The sequence below is a fragment of the Gekko japonicus genome, unplaced genomic scaffold, assembly GCF_001447785.1.
Source record: "Gekko japonicus isolate JY-2015 unplaced genomic scaffold, Gekko_japonicus_V1.1 scaffold1633, whole genome shotgun sequence".
NCBI lineage: Eukaryota > Metazoa > Chordata > Lepidosauria > Squamata > Gekkonidae > Gekko > Gekko japonicus.
The window spans coordinates 269,833-295,428 of NW_015167099.1; the positions used below are offsets into that span (position 1 = coordinate 269,833).

Consider the following 25,596-nt stretch of genomic DNA (forward strand, 5'->3'; position numbering starts at 1 on the left):
GGCCACCCAGCTGGCTTCATGTGGAGGAGTGGGGAATCAGACCTGGTTCTCCCAGATTAGAGTCCACGTTCCTAACCACTACACCAAACTGGCTCTAAGTAGTCCCAGAGTTCCCCATACATGGAACCAGTGTTCCCTCTAAGCTGAGTTAGTGTGAGCTAGCTCACAGTTTTATGGCCTCTGGCTCACACATTTTTGTCTTCGCTCAGGAAGGATGGCTCCAGAGAAAACGAATATATGCAGTAGCCAAATCGCTCGCTCACAACTTTCATGCCAGTAGCTCACAAAGTAGAATTTTTGCTCACAGGACTCCACAGCTTGGAGGAAACTTTGGTCGGGATATACATTTCATAAATAATAAATAATCGTCATTGTTGTTATTTTCCTCCTGGGTTGCGGGTTGTACTGCCAATCCTGAAACCCCTGGGATGAAACCATTTGGGGAGGGTGGGTGGGTGGGGTGGGCTGGAGGCGAGCACAGGCAAGAGACGGGCTCAAGCCCCCTCTGCCCCCCCTGCTCTGCTTAGAGTCTTCCAGTTTTATATGAGAGCTGATTCTAGAACACAGGTCCTGTTTGGTTTGGCCCAGAGAGTTTGGCAAACCGCAGGGAGAAGCTCCCAAACGTCTCGCAGGGCGTGGGAGTCATCCCTGTCATGCTGAGCCTTAGAGAAGCTCAGACAGCAGCCAAACGTCTTTACATTCTGAGCTGGCAATGATCAGTTTGAGGCCGGGGACATCCGGCTGGCCCCAAGGCCACTCACTGAGTTTCCACGGCCCAGTAGGGGTCTGAACCTAGGTCTCCCCTGCTCAGGATGGCCCCGGGCTACCCTGATCCGGGAAGCTAAGTAGGGTTGACCCTGGTGAGTGCTTGGACGGGAGACCGGCAAGGAAGTCCAGGGTTGCAGCACAGAGGCGAGCAATGGCCGACCACCTCCGTTCGTCTCTTGCCTCGAGAACCCCACGAGGGGTCGCCATGCGTTGGCTGCAACTGGACGGCATTTCCCGCCACCACTCCCGATCTGGATCTCTAGCCTGTCGCTCTAGCCGCTGCGCCACGCTGTCTGAGGATTTGTTTCAAGCCGTTTCCCTCCTTTCTCTCTCCCTGTCTCCAGCGTCGACCTTGTCCATGCCCAGATCCATATCTCCGAGGGGAAGAGCCTGCCCGAGCTGGGCCTCAAGCAGGACAATGTGCGGATCAACGGCTGTGCCATACAATGTCGGGTCACCACTGAGGACCCTTCTCGCGGGTTCCAGCCTGACACAGGCCGAATCGAGGTAAGGCGGGCTACCCGTTTTCCTCTCCAGATTCTTTGGCTTCCAGAGCATTTCCCCCCTGCTGCCGCAGTTTCATAGACCTGTGGGGATGTTGCTGACGGCTGCCCTGTTCGTTCCACGTGGCATTCTGGCTTGGGGTTTTGTGGGGTATTGAGCCATGCACGTCTATCGTGCTCTGATGTGTCCGAGAGCTTATTTGTTTAATTTCAGTGACGCCGTTCACAGAAATAACTTGATCCAAGTTTATTTCCAATGTTTTTTTTTAAACAAAACGAGGTATATTGACCGTGGGAGAAATCGCATCAAGGCGACCATGTCAGTTGCAGTAAGCATAAATCAAAAAGATACTCGCCGGACAGACCACGTTCGGAATCTTGATATCATTCACAAAGGGCGACCAAACTAATAGAAGTCACTGAAGTTGCTCACCCTCTGCCAACTTTGCTCGGATGAGTTAGCTTCTCTTCCACCAGCATATGGATTTGGAGGACCCTGAGCAGCATGGATGGGGGTATGCTAGAGGAAAGCAATTTCCCCAGCGCTCTACTCTCACCGCAGTCTTCCGTGCCCCCTGAAATTGTTCTCCTACGGGTCAGTGGATCCGCAGGAACACTGTGGAGAGCAAATTGGGAGTCTGCAGCCAAAGGGCAGAATCACCACAGATGGGAAAGCTGTTCCATCGGTGCCAGCCAATATGATTTGATACGATATCCATATCGTGCTCTAGCCGGTATAAATGCTGCAGAACCGAATCTTTTCGCTTGGTCAGTGCATTGGTCTGCTGACCCTTATAGGGAATGGCTTCCTGTTTTCCTTTCTCTGTCTGTTGCTCATTTGGCCACCATTGGAAGATATCGAGCCTTTTTATCAACAATATTGAACAGCTGCGGGTCTGTGTTGGAATATTGTATTGCAGTCGAATTTTGTGCCAGCACGGAGTGCGGCTGAAATTCTCGGTGCTGCAGGGCTGCCAGCCGAAAAACACCGACCCGGCGTCGTCTCTTTTCTCTTCCCAACCCTGTGCCCCTCTCCTCATTTAACATCCAGGAAATTAGATCAGAGGACTGCAACACAGATTAGATGGCTGCAAAGTGTTCTACGTGGGGCTGTCCTTTTGAAAGCTGTTTGGAAACTTTGGTTTGTTAAGTGTGGTTGTTGACAGTGGTTTGCTGAACATGTTTTAATAGTGTTTTTTTAAAAAGTTCTTTCATTGGTTTCCAGGAGCCCCAAAGTGCTGGTTTCAACCTATATAGCTCCAGATGGGGTGGGAGTGGTACACACCTGAACCTGCTCCATCCTGAATCAGATTCTTGGTCCATCAAAATTAGTATTGTCTACTCAGACTGGTAGGGGTCGCAGTGGCTCAGTGGTTAAGACGCTTAGCTGCAGACTGGAAGGTCAGTAGCTCGGCAGTTCGAGACCCGAATGCCGCATGACGGAGTGAGCGCCTGTCTCTGGTCCCAGCTCCTGCCAACCTAGCAGTTCGAAAGCAAGAAATTGCAAGTAGATAAATAGGTACTGCTTCGGTGGGAAGGTAACAGCGTTCCGTGCACTTCGGCATCTAGTCATGCCAGCCACATGACCACAGAAATGTCTTCAAACAGCACTGGCTCTTTGGCTTGGAATCGGAGATGAGCACGGCCCCCCCAGAGTCGGATTCGACTGGCTTTCAAGCAAGGGAAACTTTTACCCTTACTTACTCAGACTGGCAGTGGCTCTCCAAGGTCTCAGGCAGAGAAAGGTCTTCCGCATCGCCTAGTACCTCATCCTTGCAAGTGGAGATGCTGGAATTAAATGTGGGATCTTCTGCACCAGTGAGCCACAGCCCCTCCCCTAAGGTATAGGTATACCATAAGGCATACCTAAAGGATCTGCTAGTGCTTTTGAGGTCCTGATGGAGGGTGAGCTGCCTTTGGAAGTCAGGTGGGTGATTATTGGAGAAAGGGCCTTTTTCAGGGTGGAGCCCCGGTTGCAGGATTCACTCCCTGAAGGCACTTGCCTGGCACCAGACTTATCAAGTTATTTGGTGCCAAGTTCCGACTGTTCTCCGCAGTGTTTACACCAGCATTCCTTCTTCCCCCACCCCAGTGCTTTTCCTGTAGTTATCTTCATTTTATTGAGGCGTTCATGCTATTTATATAGTTTGTTTTTATAGCTGACAATCTTGTGTGTTGTTCCCCCCACCACCCTTTTTGCAAACTGCCTGGAAGACTTTCCAAGTGGAGAAGCGTGACAGATGTTATTGCCTAAATATTAAACAAAAACATGAGTCGTGACCGTGTCAGCACATTGGGAGTTTCCCCGCCTCCTTCTCGGTTTCACTGCCTGCTGTTTGCAGGGGAAGGCGGCAGGGGGGGAAGCTTTCCGGCATTTTGGTTCCTTAACATATTGGCAGAACATCTTAGCCCACCTTTCTCCCATCTAGGGACTCAGGGCAAGCTACAGTGACAGTTAAAAATCTGTCTGATGTAGCAGAGAATCATCAGCAGATCAGCTACAAGTTGCTATTGGCAGGCAGGGGGAGGGAGGCGAGACACCGGGCTGCCATTTTCAGCGGCAGCCCCGCGTGCTTCCTTATCTGTCTACTTTCGGACCTGGCACTGGATATTCAGAGATGTGTATGTTAATATCATTACCTCTGTGTTGCAGACGGGAGGTGGGCTGAGAGATAATGGTTTGATGTGGACTTGTGGTCGAGGCAGAGGGGGTTAAGCCCAGATCACATTTTACACCATCTGCATCCAGTGCACCAAGGTGTCTGGACGCCTCCTAAGAAAGCCGAACTGCGTATCTCAATAATAACACTTGCTCGTCGTCTCCCAGGGAACCTTGCCAGGGGGGTGGGGGGGGAAGCATTTGGAGCCAAAAGAGAAACAGCCTCTCCAAATTTAACAGCAGCAACCCAATGGCTCAGAGGGTTCAAAGCCACGGAAACTATTCCAGCCCCTCCCTCCTTCCGGGGATCCTTCCCAACTCATTAGCAGAGGCAGCCTCAGAAGCAAAGAGTTAGATCGAAACTTCATTCACGTGTTGCCAAAAAAACAAAAGGAGGAAGAGGAGAAGGGGAGAGGAAGACTGCAAACTTGCCTCCATATCAAGATCCCCCCCTCCCTTGAATTATTGTCGTTTAATGTGCTCAGAGGTGGAAGAGGGGGGGGACACACCCCTCTTCAAGCACTCCTGTCTGTCGAGAGTGCCTAGAATATGCCATAAGTTTTCCTCCTACAGCACCCCTGTGGCACTTGAGATGCTTAGAGTGAAGCCGTTCAAACGTTTTGAAAATGGGAAAACGGTAAAGGGGGAGGGGAGGGAGGATGTTGAGGGGCACCGAGAAGAGACTCCTGTAAAGGCACCCGGGGGAATCCGAGAGGCTGGATTTGTTTTTTAAAGAGTGGGAAGGAGGAGCAGAGCCTGGGATCTGGAGCATGGTTGTATGCGGATCTGTGTTTTGTGTTGGCCTGTCGGGTCTTTGCAACATAAAGTTGACCAGGTTTTGACACATCCTTAGATTGACATAAGGATATAAGATCTGCTGGTTTAGACCGTCCATCTGTCTAGTATGGAATCTTGTTTCACACAGTGCCCAACCAGTTTGCCTTGCAGGGCCAACAAACCAGACATAGAACCCCACACTTTAATTATTTGACCAGGGGTGTGGGGAGAGAAGTACTTCCTTGACTAGACATGTTGCTGAGGTTTGCAGTTACCCTGTTCGGAATCTGAATGCGTCTTGTTTTGGCCATGCTACTTCTGGGTCCGGGGTCTCTGGAGAACTGCCTGCCCCCCATGCGAACAGCTCAGATCTCTGTGTGCCCTGATATCAAGAGGCAGAGGTCGATTCGGGGGGATTGTGGGGGATCGCCGTTCCCCCGGGTGAGGTGCGGGGGCGGGGCACACGACGAAGCCCCGCCCCTGCTTCCAGCCACCCCGCTTCCGGCCCTCATTCAGCTAGGAGGAGGCAGGAGAAGAGGGAGGGTAAGTTGCTTCCTCCCTGCCTCTCGCCACCCCTGCCTGCCTGGGGCCAGGGAGGGCCTTGGCGGGGCTTCCTCACACTCCCGCCAGCCTTGCAGGTCCACCGCCGGGTCCCTGATGGGTGGTGCGGCCTTATGACACACTTCCGGTGATGTCAGGGGGTGTGGCATATGCTAATGAGTTATGCTAATGAGTTCCCCTAGCTCTTTTTCTATGAAACGACCCCTGGCAAGAGGTATACGAATACCCAGGGGTTGGGGCCTTCTTTGTAGTGGCACCTTGCCTCTAGAGCAGCTCCCTCCCTAGACGTGGTTTCCTGGCACAGAGTTTCTTGAGTTTTAGCTTCCAGATGAAGGCGCTCTTCTTTCTATTCTGTTGCTGTGACTTGCTTTTAGTATTTTTTTCTTTCTGTGTTTCCTGCTCTGGGTATGTCTAATCACTGCTCTTTTAAAAAATTAGGACTGCTTATTTTACCCCCGTAGCTGCTTATACTGGTATGTTCTGGCTGCCAATTTGCGTGTTTTTATTTTACTGCGGTTCGGTATTTCACTGTTGTGTTTTCTTGGTTTTTATTGCCGTAAGACACCCTGTGGACCTCCAGTTGAGAATGTACGAGGGAAACAAATGACTGAAATAAAAACATAAAATCTCTAGCTCGGAATGTGGAATGCTGCACTGGCCACTCCGGTCACACTACTTTGTAGGCGCACAACAAAAAAAAGAGCGATGGTAGATCGTTTGGGCCAATGGTGCTTTCCTCTGGTCCAAGCGGGAATGGCTCCTTGCTTTGGAGGAAAGCGCCACTGGGGCAGAAGAGGCCCCTGGGATCCTCCCACCCAGTGTGTTTGTCGAACCACTAAGCCCCACGCGCACACTTTCTCCCAGCCGGAAACTGTTTCTGTAGGCGAATTCCATCACTCGAGCCCCCACCTGAAGCCGAGACGCCCCTGATGCTGGACTGACTGCATCAACCACTGCTTGCGAGAATCCGGTCGCAGCTCCGTTTCATCAGTGCTGTTGTGAGAAGTTAATTGATTCTCAGTGGTTGCTCTAAGTGACTGGGGTGTGTGTGTGTGTGTGTCTCTGTGCCGACCACCTGCCTCCGTTTCTACCCATCCCGTATTAGCTTCTTTGGTTTCCAGTCCTCTGGGGTGCCTGCGGTTAAAGAGGCGTGTGTGTGTATTTGATTTTCCCATCCTGCTCGCCTGTCAGGATATTCATTTTGCGCACCCAGCGTGTGTGCATGCTGTCTGCAGGATTTCATCTCCCCTTGCCTTAACACCGCAAACAGCTCTTGCCAATCTAACGTAGCCGCCGGAGAGCTGGGGTCTTGCTAAGAAGCCCGACAGCGGGGTAGCGTCGCCCAGCTAGCCAAGTGAGGGGGGGGGATGGACCTGTCAAGCGAGAGATTGATCCGGAGCAGGAAGATGGCACCTCCCCCCCCCCAAGAAGCCCTTTATCAAATGCTGTTGGTTAAGGGGGCCTCCGCCTGGTTTGTCGGCCTGCACAGATGTGTCGAGAGCTACGTGGCAGGAGCCTGTTCCTCGCAGCGTGAGAGCTCCCCGTTGACCTTTCTGCTGTTGTCCTGGACAGAAACCTGCCTGTTACCTTTATTAACGCTTCCTGAAGGATCTGAAACCTGCCTGAGCTTTGCAGCTGGAGAACGGACTGTGGGCAATCCTAGGCAGATCATGGGTCTCCCCCCCATGCATAAAACTACCGAAGAAGGATGCTTGTAGTAGGGCTGCCTCGAAGGGGAGACTAAGGGTATAGAATTCCCCGGGGCCCAGGCAAATCCTGCTAGAGGATAGTAGCAACATAGCAGTTGTGATCAGTCATCTTCTCTCCGTGTTTTTGTTTTCTGAATTGGGGGGGGCAAATCTGGTGTGATGGGGGAGCCCAGAGGGCATCTTTGTCTGGAGGGGGGGCTCTTGGACACTTCCGGCATCCTTGTGTTGCAGAGCCGGACGAGGTTACGAAAAGGGCAACTCAAAGGAGGCAAGTGCTTGGAGCATCTTCCCCATGAGAAAAGGCCACTGCGTCCCGAAACGTTTCTTTTGAACATGATACCAGATAGATTGAGCAAGGACGATCACTGTGTTATTTTATATATTCTCACAGTAAGCAGAATCCTTGTAGCCAAGAATTGGAAAACTGATACATTACCCAGAAAAGATGAGATAGTCGAGAAAATCCTGGAAATAGCCGAAGCGGACAAATTAAATCAAATATTAGTAGGGAGAGAAGACAAAGTTTTTAAGAAAAGATGGAACAAGGTAGATAAATGGATGGGAAAAAATGTATAAAGTACACTCAAAAGATTGTTATGTAAAACTGAACTTCTTTTTTGTTTGTTTTTTGTAACGGAAAATACATAAATAAAACTTTAAAAAAGAAAAAGAAAAGGCCACTGCATCTGGGACAGTTTAGTTTAGAAAAAAGACTGAGCAAAGGCTTGGGGTGGGGGGTTATAGGGGTTTATAAAATTACTGTAGAAACAGTGGATCAAGAGGGAAACCCCCCCCCCCAACTCTGGAACTTGGGGTCACCGAAATGAAACTGGTGAGAGGGGCCATGGCTCAGTCGGGAGAGCATTTGCTAGGCTTGCAGAAAATCCTACGTTCATTCGCTGGAACCTCCCGTTTAATAGGATCAGATCACAGGCGATGTAAAAGACTCGATCTGAGACCTGGGAGAGCTGCTGCCAGTCGGCGGAGACGATACCAACCTCGCTGGATCGAGGTTCTGATTCTCGAAGCAGGCAGCTTCATGTTTCTGGAGGCATTTGCTGCCCCTCAAAGGGCGTTCGCTTAGATGGCTTGGAAAAGGTAAGTAGACCTAGGCTGCGGTCACACTCTCTAAAAGATCCACCTTCAACCCACTCTCGGTGCACTTTCCAAGTGGATTCTTACCGTGTGAACTGGCAGACATCCAGTTGGAAAGTGCATTGAAAGTGGGTTGAAAGTGGATTACTTAGGTCCTGTCCATATGAGGCCTTTTGGGCCGGGAGCGGGACGGAACGGGGGCGGAGCAAACGAGCACGGTCCCACGGCAACATCTGGGAATCGTTGCCTGCCTGTCCCTGTTCCGTCCCAAACGCCGATACCGCGCAGCGAAAAAGCACCACCTACCTAGGTGGTTGTATCCCTTGAAGCGGCTCAAGGCGGGCCGTGGGATCGGCCGGCGCGTCCTTGCGCCGCCACATCTCGGTCCCCAGCCGTACTGCGCATGCTAGAGCATGCGCAGTTCGGCAGCCTCCCCCTCCCATCGGACTCTTGCTCCCCGGCATCTGATCGTGCCGGGGAGCGATGCGCCATGGCTGAGGGGATCCGTGGGATCCCGCCGCGGCATCTCAAGTTCGGTGCGGCTCTGATTAGCCGTGTTTCAGCCATCCCGTGTGGCAGCAGCCTTAGTGTGTGTGACCACAGCCATAGTCACCAAAGAGGAGAACCAGTCACGGTGGCTAAGCGGAGCTTCCGTGTCTAGGGGCAGTTATCATCTGAATACCGGGTAGCGGACTTGGGCATCATGTGCAGGGGAGTATTACTGCCTCTGTGCCCTGCTCGTGGGCTTCCTGAGAGCTGCTGCCTTTTGTTGGAGACAGGAGACTGGGCGAATGGATTTTGAACCTAGTCCAGGAAGGTGGTTCTCATGTTCTTCCTGCAGACTGATCTTTAGCACACACACACACACACACACACACACTCACAGACTGCCATACTTGGACAGCTGCAGATGCCCCCCCCATCCATTAATTTGCCTCTGCATCACCATGAAGGAGCTCCTGCCTGTCCTCTCCCTGTAGGTAATGGAAAGGATCAGGTGTGTCTTTGCTGCACTATTGCACATTGTCCTTCAGGAGGAGGAGGAGGAGGAGGAGAGGGCAGCCCGGCCCCCATCAACTGCTGCTCGCTGGTGGTGCCCAGAGAACCCAAAAAGAGATGGCAAGAGAGAAAAGGGAAGTGTTTGCTGCTGGCTGCTCCCAGGTGCTGTCAGTCCACCCACGTGGGTGATTGAAGAGCTGTCCCTGGTCCCAAAGAATGCTACCGTGGTTTGCTGCCACCAGCCAGTCTCTTGCTTTCCCAGGGGAAACGAGATATTGCCCACAAAGCAAATGGGAAATCCTCTGTGTTCCTGATCGGGGAGGGGATGGAGTAGCACAGCTTATCTCTTCTGAACTTCTTGCAGCCCTGGTGGCATCAGAAATCAGAAGATGCGTAGATCAGACCAGTGGCCCATCTAGTCCAGCATCCTGTTTCATACAGTGGCCAGCCAGCTTTCCCAGAGGACCAAACACAAGGTGTAAAGCCAAAGCCCTCCGGGGTGTTGTTCTCTAGCGCGGATATTCAGAGGTTTACTGCCTCTGAATGTGAAGATTCCCTTTAGTCATCGTGGCTAATAACTAGGTAAAAGTAAAGGTTTCCCTTGCTCGAAAGCCAGTCGAATCCGACTCTAGGGATGCGGTGCTCATCTCCGTTTCCAAGCTGAAGAGCCAGCACTATCCAAAGACGTTTCCGTGGTCATGTGGCTGGCATAACTAGACACTGAGACGCACAGAACGCTGTTACCTTCCCACCGAAGCGGTACCTATTTATCTACTTGCAATTTCTTGCTTTCAAACTGCTAGGTTGGCAGGAGCTGGGGCCAGAGACGGGAGCTCACTCTGTCATGCGGCACTCGGGTCTCGAACTGCTGAACTACCGACCTTCTGTTCTGCAGTTCAGCGTCTTAACCACTTGAGCCACCGCAGCCCTGGCTAATAACTACCGGTGGACTAATCATTCATTAATCTCTCTACCCCTTCTAAAACCACCTGTTGTCGTGGCTCTGCATCTCCTGGCATCAAATTCCACAATTCAGTGACCTGTTGAATAAAGAAGTCTTTTTTCCTGTCCTGAATTATTTCCTATCAGCTCTGTGATGGCAGAGGACAGTTCTCGCTATCCACTTTCTCCCCCTCCCCCCTTGAACGGGGAGGTAGGCAAAAGAATATGAAAAAGTTGTGTTTGTTGACACACCTGGGAGGGAGGGTATGGTCTTTGTGTACGCTTGGTGTGTGTGTGTGTGTGTGTGTGTTGGGGGGATGTGGGATGGCACCTTGTCAGATTTCCCTAAAAACACTATCCGGTCATGGCAAGAACACCGGAAGATCCCGGTGAGATCAGAACAAATACATCGAGTCCAGCCTAATCCGCTTCTGCCGTGCCGCTCCAGATCTGCTGCAATTTTTAAAGACTGGAGAGCGGTTCCTAGCTGGCTGCATCTGTTTTCTCAGTATAGCCCACAGAGGTATAATTTTTTTACCTGGAAAATAGACTGTGGAGGTAGAGATCCTTGGTAGAAAGCGACTCCCAGCATTGGATGCAACCATAAGCATGGTTTGCAACAAGAGAGGAATCTTAGCTGAAAGGTCGTCTACTTTGCCGTGGAAGTCAGTCAAAATAAGCTGTTTGTTGTTTCCAGTTCAAGACAGAGGCTGACATGCCGCAGAGAGCTCCGTGGAGAGATTCAAAGTGAATAAAGGCCAAGAAGACGGAACAAAAGAGGACAGATGGAAGGAACCGTGTCTAGGCAGCCAAGAGAGAGGTTTTCATTATTTATTAGAAACATCTTTCTCATGTTTCCGTAGTTCAAGTCGCAGATAATGAATTAAAACAATGATTTGTATCCTACTATATCAACGAGCGGCGCAGAATGCACAGAGCGGGACTTCCCCACTTCCCCGTCTTAACCGTAGCCCACTGAAGTTTTGGAAATTCAGTTCCTAAAACACAAGAGGGGTCCCGCTGGATCAGACCAGTGGTCCGATCAGTCTAGAATCCTCTTTTGCCCGGTGGCCATCCAATTGCCCTGGAGGTTTGCTGCTTCTGAAAGTGGAGGGTCCCTTTAGTCACCATGGCTGGTAACCAACCACTCCTCCATGACTCTGTCTGATCCCCTTTATAATCATTTACAGCTGTAGCCATCACTACCTCCACTGACAGTGAATTCCGCCACTGAATTCCTGGATAAACAAAATACTACTTTTTGTCTGTCCCATCAAATTCATTGGGTGACCCCTGAGTTCTGCCATTGCGGGAAGAGGAAAAGGTTTCTGTGCATTTCTCCAACAGATGCAGAGCTCTCTGCACACCGCTATCATATTTCCCCTTTGTCTTCATTTGACTGAAATGTCCCTGAATCTTTAGCCTTTCCTCATAGGAAAGGTGGTCCAAACCCTGAATCATTTTGGATGCCTTCTTCTGCATTTTCCCCAGCTCCGCAATATTCTTTTTTGAGATACAGTGACCGGAACCATATGCAGTATTCGAAAGGAGGCTGCGGCATAAATCTGTCTATGCAAGGGCAATACAATATCAGCCTTTTCATTTTCAGCCGCTTACCTAATAAATCCCTCTCCTAGAGCTTGCCTTTTTCACAGTTGCCACCACCCATAGGATCACAGAATCACAGAGTTGGAAGGGACCTCTAGGGTCATCTAGTCCGACCACCTGCACAATGCAGGAAATTCACAAATACCTCCCCCACCCACCCGCAGTGACCCCTGCTGTATGCCCAGAAGAGGGCAAAAAACAAACAAACAAACAACCCCCCTGGATCCCTGGCCAAACTGGCCTGGAGAAAAATGGTTTCCTAACCCCAAACTGGCGATCAGCATTTCCCTGGGCATGTGAGAAAGGGCCACAAGAACTAAGCACCGATACAACCCTCCCTGCCCTTCCTTCTCGTGAACTGCCTGAGTTCACGGAATCACCATTGCCAGGGGTCATTTCCTGCAGGAGCACACAGGAGCGGAGCTCCGGCAGTAAGGAGCCCAGGGGGCGGGCATATGCAACAAGCCCCTCCCCCTGCTCCCAGCAGCCCTCAGTCGGGCCAGGAGGAGCAAGAAGCAGCCAGGTAAGTTGCAGACCCCCCCCCCAGCCTGCCTTCAGGTACAAGCTCTCCCTCCTCTGTGAGGGCAGATCTGTGCGTTCCCCCCCCCATAGCTAGCGTTCCAAAACAGTCCAGTGGAGCCTGAGCGGTGGGTGTTGCCTTCTGACACACTTCCGGTAATGCCAGGGGGTGTGGCATATGCAAATAAGTTATGCTAATGGGTTATGCTAATGAGCTCCTGCACCACTTTTTCTACAAAATGACCCCTGACCAATGTGACCATTGCTGTCAGCGGGCCGTCTAGCCTCTGCTTAAAAACCTCCAAAGAAGGAGGAGAGCCCACCACCTCCCGAGGAAGCCTGTTCCACTGAGGGAGCTGCTTTAACTGTCGGGAAGTTCTTCCTAACGTTTAGCCGAAAACTCTTTTGATTTAATTTCAACCCGTTGGTTCTGGCTGGAACCTTTGAGGCAGCAAAAAACCCAACTCCAGTCCACCTTTTCTGTTTCTCCGGGTGGTGGCAGCAGCACTGGGCCCTCCCTGTCCCTCCCGCGCATGAAGACTCCTCCCTCTTGTCTGCATCCTCTCACCTGGCTGCTCATTCTCTTAACAAATGGACAGTCAAGTGCTGGATCAACGTCTTGGGAATCTTTTGTTGCCAGGAGTCATTAGAGGATTTATTGTTGTCGGGTGAGAGTGCAGCGGATGTTCTTTGGCAACGCATCCCAATTGGACCAAGGAGAGAAAGATCTAAACTTGGTTGCTCCGCAGGATGTATGGAAATAGCTTTGGCACGAAACACCCTTGAAGCTGATCTGTGTGACATTGAAAGAAAAATTGTCTAAAAATTATGTTTCGGCGGTACTTAGCACCATATAAATTGTGAGAAAACGTGTAAATTAGATCAGGCGAGCTGTGGGAGGCGGAATAGAGAGTACCCAGCAGGTTTTACGCTGGTATGGCAGCAAGACCAGAAGATTCAGATTTATGGGTAGAAAGGAGCAGAATTAATTAGAGAGGTTTTAGGATGTCAGTTGCCCGGGGAGCCGACAGGTTTGACTTCTGAATTACCCAAAGGGCAGATGGGGAGACTGTAATGTGAAATTCGTGGCATGCAGTGTCGGAATTTGCATAGCAGCAAAACGGAATCACTCCCTGTGGCTCGGTTCAGACGTAACGAGAAACCGTGGCTTGTTTGAACTGTGGTTAGTTTGGGAAACCCTGATTCGGCTCGCAGAGAGTTGCTCAAATCCTGGCTGGCCTTGACGAAGCAAGTTTCTGTCGCCCGTTCCTTTGTAACCAGAGAGGCCATCGCCAAAGAACAAGCCAGGCTTAAGCCTGTTTGCAAACAGTTAGTTAAGACTCGCTTCCAAGGGTAGCCATATTAGTTTGCAGAAGAAGAGCGAGTAGCACCTTAGAGACCAAAAAGATTTTGGGGGTATGAGTTTTTGATAGCTGAGGAGCTTTGAGTCTCAAAAGCTTATACCCCGCAAATCCCATTGGTCTCCAAGCTGCTACTGAACTCAAAGCTAGCTCTTAAAACTAGCTGTGGTTAATAAACCAGCTTTAGCTCCTGGTTAGGAAGACCCTAACCAATTTGTAAGAGAATGGCCTCCCTCCATTCAGACAATGATACCAACTGTAGCTAGTTTAATCAGACTTTGGTTTCGCGCCATGTTTGAACTGAGTCTATGAATAATTCTTTTTTTAGGTAATAGTAGTTTGCAGAAATAGTCTGCCTAGACGAAGGAGAGTTGATTTTTAACACTGCTTTTCTCTACTCTAAGGAGTCTCCAAGTGGCTTACAGTCGCCTTCCCTTCCTCTCCCCACAGCAGACACCTTGTGAGGTAGTTGGGGCTGAGAGAGCTCTGAGAGAACTGTGAGTGGCCCAAGGTCACCCAGCAGGATTCATGTGGAGGGGGGGGAAATCAAACCTAGTTCTCCAGATCAGAGTCTGCTGCTCTTAACCATGGCACCACACTGGCTCTTTAGTTCTCCTTGAGGAGGAGGCCAGCCTATAGTCTGGAGTGTTCCACGGCCAACTGCAGGTTGGGCCTTGCGTGATTGGAAGCTCTACCATTAAAAAAAATTTCTCTGCGTGTTGAAAATTAGCCCAACAGAGAAAAGGCTGGACTTTGGGAGCCCTTTTCCTGACATGCTAGCTTTATTTTTGGGTTGCTAGGGAATGCTTTTGTACGGAGGAGCCGTTCACGTTTTCTTCACGTAGAACATCGCCATCTCCGAGGCAAGCGTTCCGGCTTAGCTACTTTTCCAGCTGGGCTGAAACCCAAGTTGATTGCCTTGGGGGGGGGGGGGACACCTTTCCTCAAGATTCCTGCACCAAGATAGCCAGTGGGGGGGGGGAGGCTGAGGAAGATGTCACCACCAGGGCAGAGGGAGAGGGAGGCCGTAGCACCCTGCCTGACCAACCCTGCAGTGACACCACAGTCAAGTTTTGACAGTCAGTTTGGTGTAGTGGTTTAGGAGCACAGACTCTAATCTGGGAGAACTGGGTTTGATTCCCCACGCCTCCACATGCAGCTGCTGGTGTGACCTTGGGTCAGCCACACGTTCTCTCAGAGCTGTTCTCTCATGAGCAGTCCTCGAAAGAGCTCTCTCAGCCCCACCTACCTCACAGGGTGTCTGTTGTGGGGAGGGGAAGGGACAGGAGATTGTAAGCTGCTCTGAGACTCCTTTGGATAGTGAAGGGCAGAGTATGAATCCAATCTCTCCTTCTTTTTCTTCTCCACCTGGTGGCAGGTTGTGCTTGGTCGGGCTAGCCTCCTTTCCCCTGGCATTGCCTTTGGGCTGACTGGGGTAGAAATAGGGCAGGGAAAATGTGAAGGGCATGCTGCCACTGACACATGGGCACAGGGTGGCTCCAGCACTCAGTGTCTCCCTGGCAGCCGGATGCATTACGTCCGGCAAGGAGGGAGTGTGGCGCTCAGCTTCACCTACAAAGAGACCCCCTTCCCTCCCGCCCGCTCACCTCCTGCCACCTGGGGGCGTGGCAGGGGCGTGGCCCCTTCCGGGCCTGTCTCGGCCTCTTGGCCAGCCTCTACTTTCTGCGTTTTCTTTTCCCCCTTTTTGTGTGGAAGAGCATTCGGTTATGCAGGCTTCCTGCAGTGCGATGTGGAATAGCCCAAGCACAGATGGACCCACCCGAGTGGGATCTAGGGCTGTTTCAGATTGAGAAATGAGTGACGACAGGAAGACAAATTCCCTGAAAGCTGGATAATGTTTAGTCGATATTAGCGCCACAAGCATAATGAGTCAGTTCAATCTTTCTCTCCGTTCTCTTTATTTTGAAGGACGAGCGCCCGTATGTTGAAAGTCACGTTTTTGTTTCTGTTTTTAAATGGAACGTTGGGGTTTTTTTTGTTTTTTTTTAAAGACTTTAGCTTTTATACAACGCTTTCTTGGCTGGGAGCCAAACAGCTCCTCTGAGCCAAGGTCCTGAGGGGTGTCCGTCCGGTGGAATTTTAAAAGGGATTTTGGTGTGGCAGGGAATTATCCCTCTGCAGTGGGCACGACTACAGCCTGGGCAAAGGGCATATAGAATCACAGAATCACAGAGTTGGAAGGGGCCCTACAGGCCATGTTGTCCAACCCCCTTCTCAATGCAGGACCAGCCCTAGAGCATCCCTGACAAGTGTTTGTCCAGCCGCTGCTTGGAGACTCCCAGCAAGGGGAAGCTCACCACCTCCCTACGCAGCTGATCCCACTGCTGAACTACTCTTGTCTGTAAAACAGTTCTTCCTAAGATCCAGTTGGTACCTTCCCGCCCTTAATTTCAACCCATTCTTGCGAGTCCTGTCCTCTGCTGCCAACAGGAACGGCTCCCTGCCCTCCTCTCAGTGACAGCCCTTCAGATACTTCAAGAGAGCAATCCTGTCCCCCCCCCCAAACCTCCTCTTCTCCAGGCTAAACATTCCCAAGTCCTTCAGCCTTTCCTCCTAGGGCTTGGTCTCCAGGTCTGGTGGCTAACACTTTCCGAGGCAACTGCTCCCATTACTCTTTGGGCTACCTCTTGGGGGCTTTGTCAGCTTCAGGCTTCATGGCTCAAGTCTTGATTGCCTTGGTGCTCTGTCTTGGCCCTGCCTCTTTTGCTGCCCACCCTTGAGTTTTTCAGTGTCATGGCTGTGATACCAGACAGCTGCCAGACAGCAAGGTCAACAGCAAGACCTCAGAAGTCCAAGCCTCGCGATCCCCCTCCATCAGAGCCAAAACAAAGGAAGCATCAACTAAAGAGGCTGCTGCGTCTGAAGAGTCACCGGTGCTTTCCTTGGTAGCCCCAGCCTCAGCTGCCACCTTGGCACTGCCCAGCTTGAGCTAAAGGGGTTGGACTAGATGACCCTGGAGGTCCCTTCCAACTCTATGATTCTGCGATTCTATATGCCCTATATGCCCTTCTGGAGAAGTTTCAGGAGACCCTGCCACTCCTGAAGACTCCTACACTGTAATGCAGCGTCTTCTCGTGGATTCAGTTTGTGGCGTTCATCTCAGAAGGACAGTCAGCAGATGCCTCTCGAGAGGGCCACCTGGTCTCCCACCCAGCCGTCCCACCATCCCACCATGGGCCCTTGATGACCTGGGATCTGGCATCCAAAGAACGACTTCAGTCATCTGGTGGGATTTTTGGCTTCTCCCCTTTGAATGGCAGACCCCCTGTTACCTTATCTCAAACTGCTTATGAAATTCCCTTCCATGTGAAAAGGAATTTCCTGTGTGGCATGAGAGGATGGGGTTGCTGGATGAGGAACATCAGTGCAAACCTCCCTGAGGGCTATGGAGCTAATTGTGCCACCCCTCCCCTGGAGCTGGGCTATTGACCATCAAAAGTTTGTTTCTGCTATGGAACTGAAGCCCAAAGTTCGTGCCTGAAGATGAGGCTTCCTGCCGCTTCTCTGTGAGAGTTACTGTTTTTGCTTCTCTACCTCCCATAAAGTCTCCGCATGAGGCGGGTCGCTCTGCTGCAGGTTTGTGTCAGGAATGGGTGATACATTCAGTCAATGCAGAGAAAGAGCAGGAATAATCAGAGGAGGCTGTCTGCTGCAACTCTGCTTCACCCCTTTGACCTTGTCTCCTCCTAAACATCCTCTGTGGAGACTGGGTAATTCTGCTGGATTTATGCCACAGGAATAAATGAAGCATTCTGTCACTGCCAGAGCAGAGATACTGAAGAATTATGTGCTCCTAGAGCTTAGGGATCTCCCTTTCTTCTTGTATCTGACAAAGGGAGCTTTGGCTCTCAAAAGCTTATACCCTGGACATCTCAATGCTTTTTAAGGTGGTGTTGGACTTGAATCCTGTCCCTAGAGGAGTCTGCCCATTGCACTCTGCATGAGTTACTACACTGTCCTTGCCTCTTTTCCAGTCAGCCTCAGATGAGAGCAAGGAATTCTACTGCGGCCCTGCAGTAGGAGCAACTGGAGTGTTCTGCGGCTGCTGATGCCAAGATGTAGCACCATTGTCTGCCCAGAACAGTGACTCGTACAGGAGCAGAAGGGGTGGGCTCCTCTGACAAACTTACTGTACCACTCTAAAACCAGGCCATTTGGGAGACAGAAATGAAACTTGCCTGCAGCTTAAATTTAAGGGGAGAGAAATTTCCCTTGGCTATCAGACGTTTAGGGAAATGTATTTGTTTACTTCGTGCATAGTCTGTGTTTCTCACAAAGTGGATTCCACATAGTGATCCAGTGCAGTCAACAAGGTGGGACGTTCAGAAGCCAGTGCATTAGGATTTTAGAACTCTGGAACCACCAGAAAGAACTGAGGCATAGCATAAATTCAAGATTTACTTAACAGTTTGTTGTTGTTGTTCAGTCGCACAGTCGAGTCCGACTCTTTGCGACCCCATGGACCAGATCACGCCAGGCCTTCCTGTCTTCCAGCATCCTCTGAAGTTGGCTCAATTTCATGTTCGTTGCATCTATGACACTGTCTAACCATCTCATCCTTAACAATTACCTGTGCAGAAAAGCCCTCTTGAATAGTTCAGTTTTGCACAACTTGAGGAAGGCCAGGAGAGCGGGCGCTTTCCCGAGCTCCTCGGGCGGGCCATTCCACAAGGCGAGAGCCACGACAGAGAAGGCACTTGTCCAGGCAGTTGTTGATTTTGCCCCTTTGCAGCTTGGCGCCTGCAGAAGCCCTTGCTGGCACGAGCGAAGTTGTCGTGGCGAATCATAGGGAGAGAGGCCGGAAAGCGTTCCATGCTCTTGATTCTCGTTTGCTTTCTAGATCTGGGAATCCCAACGAGGAAGTAATGACCACCAGCCCCTCCTGCTACAAAGCTCCTTTCCGTGCCCCTAATCTCATTTCATTTAGCCGCTGTAATATGTGTTTTTTTCCCTCCCAGAGCCCCGGCGGCTGGCTCCCGGACACTCATTCTCGGCACTGCTGTCATCCTCTGTGGCTCCAAAGCCGCCGAGCAGATGTCTCGCCGTGTGCCTCGTGCCACCACAGCGGGCGTTCGAGACAAAAGGCAGGGATTTTTCAATTATAGCCACGCTCTCAAAAGGGCATCGGAGCAGCAGTGTCTATTACGGAGCGATTCCCCCATCGCATCTGCTTCCTGAACTTGAAATACGGAGATAGCAAAAGGGAATCTCTTCCAACTTGGCATCTGTTAGGACAAGGCTGCCTGGTGAGACGAAGGGTGAATTAGGGGTTTATTAAAGAGCAAACACACACAATCTGGCAAGGCGTGCTGTTCCTCCGAAGAGGAACTCGAGAGAGCGGCTGGACCTGACCGAGATGCTGTGTAATCCAGTACTATCCTCCCAGCGGCTGCCAGTTAAAAATACACTCTAGGAAACCCAGAATCAGGGCATGAATGGGCAGCGGATCTAGGATGGACAAAGGAAAAGCACCTTCATACAAGGCACAATGAATTTAACGTGTAGCAATGGCTGCTTGTTTAGAAAAGGGGAGTAGACAAATTAATGAAGAAGAGGTACAGCCATTAGCCAAAATGTCTTAAAGGAACTTCTACATATAGAGGAGGTATACTTCTGAATTATGGTTGCCAGCTCTGGAATGGGAAATACCTGTAGATTTTGGGGGGTGGAGTCTGAGAAGGGCGGGGTTTGAGGAGGGGGCGGGACTTCAGTGGATTATAGTGCCATAGAGTCCACCTTCCCAAGTGGCCATTTTCTCCAGGTGAACTGAGCTCTGCTGCCTGGGAATCGGTTGTAATCCCAGGAGATCTCCAGCCACCACCTGGAGGTTGGCAAGCCTGTTTTGAATGCCAGTTTTTTGAGGAGGAGCAGGACTGTTGCCTGTGTACCTCACTGTAGGACTTCCCAGAGGCATCTGGCCAGCCGCTGTTGGCAACTGGATGCTGGAATAGATGGGGCATTTGCTGTGATCCAGCAAAGTTGTTGCCCCAGCATTTGGTGTCCAGATGTGTACTGCCTCTGGATGTGTATCTATACCTCACCCTTCATCCTAATGGGGACCACAAGCAGATTACATCATTCTCTTCTCCATGTGTGGTGCGGTGGTTAAGAGCGGTGGACTCTAATCTGGAGAACCGGGTTGGATTCCCCCACTCCTCCTCCACATGAAGCCTGCTGGGTGACCTTGGGCCAGTCACTTTTCTCTCAGAACTCTCTCAGCCTTACCTGCCTCACAAGGTGCCTGTTGTGGGGAGAGGAAGGGAATGTGCTTGTTAGCCACTTTAAGACTCCTTACAGTAGAGAAAACTCTACAATAGAGAAAACTCCTTAAAGGAGTTGTGGGCTTGGGTGTCATCAATATGCAGATGACATCCAGCTCTATCTGATGTTGGGCGGCCGGTCGAACTCTGCCCCGGATGACCTTCATCGGGCGTTACAGGCTGTGGCTGGGTGGCTCAGACTGAGCAGGTTGAAACCAAATCCAGCAAAGATGGAGGTCCTGGGCCTGAGTCGGATCGGTTCAGGAATGGGGCTCCCACTCCTGACCTTCGATGGGATGCCTTTGGTGCCGGCGTCGGAGGTTAGGAGTTTGGGTGTGCTCCTGGACTCCTCTTTAACGATGGAGGCCCAGGTGGCAGCCACTGCCAAGTTGGCCTTTTACCATCTTCGGCTGGCTCGGCAGTTGGTCCCCTTCCTTGACCGCAATGACCTGGCCACAGTGATCCATGCGACGGTCACCTCGAGGTTAGACTACTGTAACGCTCTCTACTTGGGGCTACCTTTGTCGCAAATCCGGAACCTGCAGCTAGTGCAGAATGCTGCAGCCAGGCTGTTGATGGGTCTCTCTAGGAGGGATCACATTCAGCCTGTGCTGAAAGCGCTGCACTGGCTGCCAATAGCGTACCGGATCCGTTTCAAAGTGCTGGTTCTTACCTTTATAGCCCTGTATGGCCAGGGTCTGGCTTACCTAAGGGACCGCCTTTCCCCATATGTTCCCCCAAGGGCACTATGGTCAGGGAGCCAACATCTCCTGGAAATTCCAGGCCCCAGGGATGTTAAATTTGCTGTGACCAGAGCCAGGGCATTTTCGGTGGTGGCTCCTACCTGGTGGAAGGAGCTCCCGGAGGAGATCTGGGCCCTGCGGGACCTTTCTCAGTTTCGCAGGGCCTGTAAGACAGAGCTCTTCTGCCAGGCTTTTGAGTAGGAGCCGCCGCCACCACTATTCCATCACCGCAATTTATGCACCATCGCACCACTTCCACCATTAGGTGTTTCCATTGGGGTGTGAGGTGACCCTGGAAGGAGAAGGGATGACAGGCTATTGGAACGTTGCCGTTGGATTAAGATCTACCCCATCTTGTGAAAAATGGAGCACTGACACTTTGGTGTTTGTACCATATTGTTTTATTCTATTATATGCTGTTTTTATCTGTTTTAACCTTGGCACTCGTGCCTCGCTGTTAGCCGCCCTGAGCCTTTGGGGAGGGCGGGATATAAATCCAAAAATAAATAAAATAAATAAATAAAAATGGGATGTAGAAGCAGCTCTTCTTTTTCTCCTCCCAACAACCCTGTGAGGTAGGTTAGGTTGAGAGTTTGTGGCTGGCCCAAGGCCACCCAGTGAGCTTCCATGGCAGAGCCGGGATTCAAACCTGAGTCTCCCAGGTCCTAGTCCAGCCACGTACTCCACACTGTCTGATGGAGTTTCCACTTAGTTATCATAGTTCATAGCCATTGATCATTCTGTCCTGACTAATCTTCTTGTCAAGTAATCTAAGCTGGTGGCCATCACCATATCTTGAAGTAGCACGTGAGTTTCCTCATGCCATTGGGTGGGACAGATTAGAAGAAGAAGAAGAAGAGAGGAAGAAGAGATTGGATTTATACCCCGCCCTTCACTTGGAGTCTCAGAGCGGCTTACAAACTCCTCTCCCTTCCCCTCCCCACAACAGACACCCTGTGAGGTGGGTGGGGCTGAGAGAACTCTGACACAAACTGCTCTTTTTCAAGGACAGCTGTGCCAGAGCTTGTGACTGACCCAAGGTCACATCAGCAGGTGCAAGTGGAGGAGGGGGGAATCAAACCCGGTTCTCCCAGATTAGAGTCCGCGCACTTAACCACTGCACCAAACTGGCTCTCCTAAATCCTAAAAAAAAGATGAGATAATTTCCATTAAGGACTCGTGTCTGACAGATGCTTTTGGAGAGTCTCATTGTTAGCCCCCTAGCAACTTAAAGTTAGACAGCCTCCAAACATGGAAGTGCCACTTAGCTTTCTGGACTGGTGGTGGAAAGTGCCATCCAGTCGCAGCCAGCTTTTGGTGACGCCCAAGAGTTTTCAAGTCAAGAGATGTTCAGAGGTAGGTTTGCTATTGCCTGGACTTCCTTGGTGACTTTCTATCAAAGTACTAAGCAGGGCCAGCTTCCAAGATCTGATGAGATCGGGCTAGCCTGGGCCATCCCAGGTTCCCTCAAGTCACAGCTGACTCATGGTGACCCCAGTAATGGGCTTTCAAGGCAAGTGAGAGGCAGACATGGTTTGCCATTGCCTTCTTCTACAGAGTCTTCTTCGGTGCTCTCCCATCTGAGTACCGACTCTGCTCAGCTTCCAAGATCTGATGAGATCGGGCTATAGCATGCTGCCTTCCCTCCAGGATACCAGGACTACCTGCTGTTAATGCCTCTAGTGCCTTGTTGGATGAAACCCAAACTCCCCTGCTTTTAACCTTCGAAAAATTAAATAAATAGGAGATCCTGACTGCAGATCTCCTGTATAACATCTGATTTGAGCCCACCCACCCAAAACAACACAAGAGACTCCTATGGTTTCTTGCCATCTGGAAACCACAGCATGTTTGAACCTCAAGTGGCCGATCTCCTTAGAATGCTAGAATCATAGAGTTGGAAGGGGCCACACAGGCCATCTAGTCAATGCATCCGGCTCAATGCAGGATCAGCCTTCTTGCAAGTGAGTCGTGGCCACCTGGCCCCTGGTGAGCTGCTAGAGAGAGGCTCGGTGTGTGCTTGTGCAAATTCCCTCTTGTCTTGGAATTTGTGCCTTGTCAAACACAAACAATCCAAGACTGTATGGCACTGAGTCAGGGGGAATGCTGGGGGGGAACGCACAGGCATCCAGAAGAACTTACTTTGATTCCCGAAACACAAAGTCCTGGTGATCCCGAGAACCCAGTGTGACAACCCGTGGGTGAATGGATATTTTTTTGTGTAAAAATGGAAATGAAATGTGATACGATTTTTAGACGTGCACGAGGCGTTAACTTGGCCGCCCTGCCCTTCTCGGTTAGCCTCCGAGCCTCGTGGAGCCCGACATGATGGAAGTTCACAAATCATTTTAAAAAGCATTACCCTTTTACCTCCTCCGCACGCCTTCCCAAATGTTCTTGTGCTCCCTAAGACAACATGAAGAAAAGTGACTATCGGGGCTGTCAACAAGAACGCGGCCGGCTTGCAAAAGCCTCCACCCAGGGAGGGGGCGGGGTAGGAGGAGATGACTTTTACAGGGCATTGGGGTGTCAGAAACGAGACTGTGATTAGAATGGAAGGGTGGAGAGGAGACGTGGGCTCGAGGTGGAAGGAAAAGGGTTCAAACTTTCCAAAGGCATCGCAGTGATGTACTATGGAAGGTCACATATATTAGACGGGCATAAAATTCAGAGCCAGAACCCATGGGTTGAAATTAAATCAGAAGAGTTTTTGGCTAAACATTAGGAAGAACTTCCTGACAGCTAAAGCGGTTCCACAGTGGAACAGGCTTCCTCAGGAGGTGGCGGGCTCTCCTTTGGAGGTTTTCGAACAGAGGTTAGGTGGCCATCTGACAGCAATGCGGATTCTGTGAACTGAGGCAGATCACGAGAGGGAGGGCAGGAAGGGTTGCCTCAGTGCTTAGTTCTCATGGCCCTTTCTTATATGACCAAGGAAATGCCGATCGCCACTTTGGGGTCAGGAAGCAATTTTTCTCCAGGCCAGTTTGGCTGGAGATCCTGAAGGGTTTTTGTCATCTTCTGGGCATGGAACAGCCATCACTGGGAGTGGGGATGGGTATTTGTAAATTTCCTGTATTATGCAGAGGGTTGGACTAGGTGACCCTGAAGGTCCCTTCCAACTCTATGATTCTATGACTCTATGCTTCTTAGTGTCAGATAAGAGATCCGGGTTCCAATCCTCACTTAGTTACCGTCTCTCCAGTTAACCTACCCTACATGCTTGTTTGTGAGAGTAAAATGGAGGAGGAGGAGGGAGAGCCCCTTTGGTTATCCTGCGCTCCTTGGAGGAAATGAGGAATGAAAATGAAGTCTGTAAACCAGGCATGGCGATCGTGGGAAGTGCCGTCCAGTCGCAGCTGACTTATGGCGACACTGTAGGGTCTTCAGACAGAGGGGGTATGCCACGGCCTGCCTCTACGTAGCACCCCTGGGCATCCTTGGTCATCTCCCATCCAAGTATGAACCGGGGCTGGCCCCTCCTTAGCTCCTGAATTCTGACAAGATGGTTGCAGCCTCTGACTGAGAGCAGGCTGTGACTCGACGGGACGCTTCACCTTAAGAAGGGTCCTGCTGGATTAGTCCCAAGGGCTGCCTGGGTCAGTGTCCTGTTTCCAACAGTGGGCAGCCAAATGCCTCTGGGCTGGCACAAAGGCCAGGCCTCCGCAGGGGCCTCCTCCATGAATCATAGAATCATAGAATGTGAGAGTTGGAAGGGACCTTGCAGGTCATCTCTTCCTGGAGCATAGCCGAAAAATAGCCCTACAACATACCCAAAAGATGGTCGTCCACCTCCGCTTGAAAACGTCCAGCGAAGGAGCATCCACCACCTCCCGAGGCAGACTGTTCCACTGCTCAACCACTCTTACAGTCAGGAAGTTTCTCCTGATATTTAGCCAGTAACGACTCCCTTGTAATTTCCACCCATTCGATCTAGTCTTGCAATCCAGAGCAAGAGAGAACAGATCTGCTCCATCTTCGACATGACAGCCCTTCAGATACTTGAAGACTGCAATCATGTCCCCTCTAAGCCTTCTCTTTCCCAGGCTGAACATACCCAACTCTTTCAGCCTTTCCTCATAAGACTTGGATTCCAACCCTCTCACCATCCTGGTTGCTCTCTTCTGGACACGCTCGAGCTTGTCAGCATCCTTCCTAAAATGTGGTGCCCAAAACTGGACACAGTACTCCAGGTAGGGCCTGACCATAGCAGAATAGAGCGGAACTACCACCTCCCGTGATCTGGACGCAATGCTTCTGTTAATGCATCCTAAGACTGCATTAGCTTTCTCCACTCCGGTTGCCCCCGACAACTCATATTGAGAGGCAGGTGGCTTCTGAACTTGGCAGGCTCCGTTTATATTTCCCAGCTGATGGCTGCTTTCAACACAGGAGATGTTCAGGGGTGGTTTGCCATGATTGGTTTGGTTTTGCCTGTTGGAAAAAATGGATAATTAAAAAAATTATGGCCTGCCTCTTCTACGTAGCAACCGCGGACTTCCTCGGCGGTCTCCCCTCCAAGTACAAACCTGGGCTGACCCTGCTGAGCTTCTGAGCTCTGGTGAGACTGGGCTCGCCTGGGCACTCCAGGTCAGGACAAATGAGGCATATTTTGGCATATTTGCTCCATTTGCATTCTTCTGTACTTTCTCATCGTAAGGCGGGAGGGAGCGCTGCAAAGCTGCTGACCTACTGAGAAGCAGATGCTTCACAACTTCACAACTCCACAGCTTCACAACTTAGCAGACAGGCAGAAGGGTAGAGTCTGATCCAAGCTAAACGAGGCAAGGGAGAGCCACAGATTTATTTATCGGATTTATATTCCGGCCTCCCTACAAGTGGGCTCAGGGGCGGATCACGGGGCCATTCGGCAGCACAATATGTAAATGCATGAACACAATAAAGGTAAAGGTAAAGGTTCCCCTGCTCGAAAGCCAGTCGAGTCCGACTCTAGGGTTGCGGTGCTCATCTCTGTTTCAAAGCCGAAGAGCCAGCGCTGTCCGAAGACGTTTCCGTGGTCATGTGGCCGGCATGACTAAACACCAAGGTGCACGGAATGCTGTTACCTTCCCAC

The 25,596-nt window shown here is 50.9% G+C and overlaps 1 protein-coding gene across 1 annotated transcript in view; it reads left to right on the forward strand.

Moving 5' to 3' along the window:
* LOC107111878 (pyruvate carboxylase, mitochondrial-like) overlaps positions 1-25,596 on the forward strand; it is a gene marked incomplete at its 3' end in the record, with an annotated part of 231,226 nt that overhangs the window by 101,052 nt on the left and 104,578 nt on the right. The window contains exon 8 of the mRNA XM_015412926.1: positions 1,113-1,275. Coding sequence (XP_015268412.1) covers positions 1,113-1,275 — 163 coding nt within the window. The remainder of the gene's footprint in view (positions 1-1,112; positions 1,276-25,596) is intronic.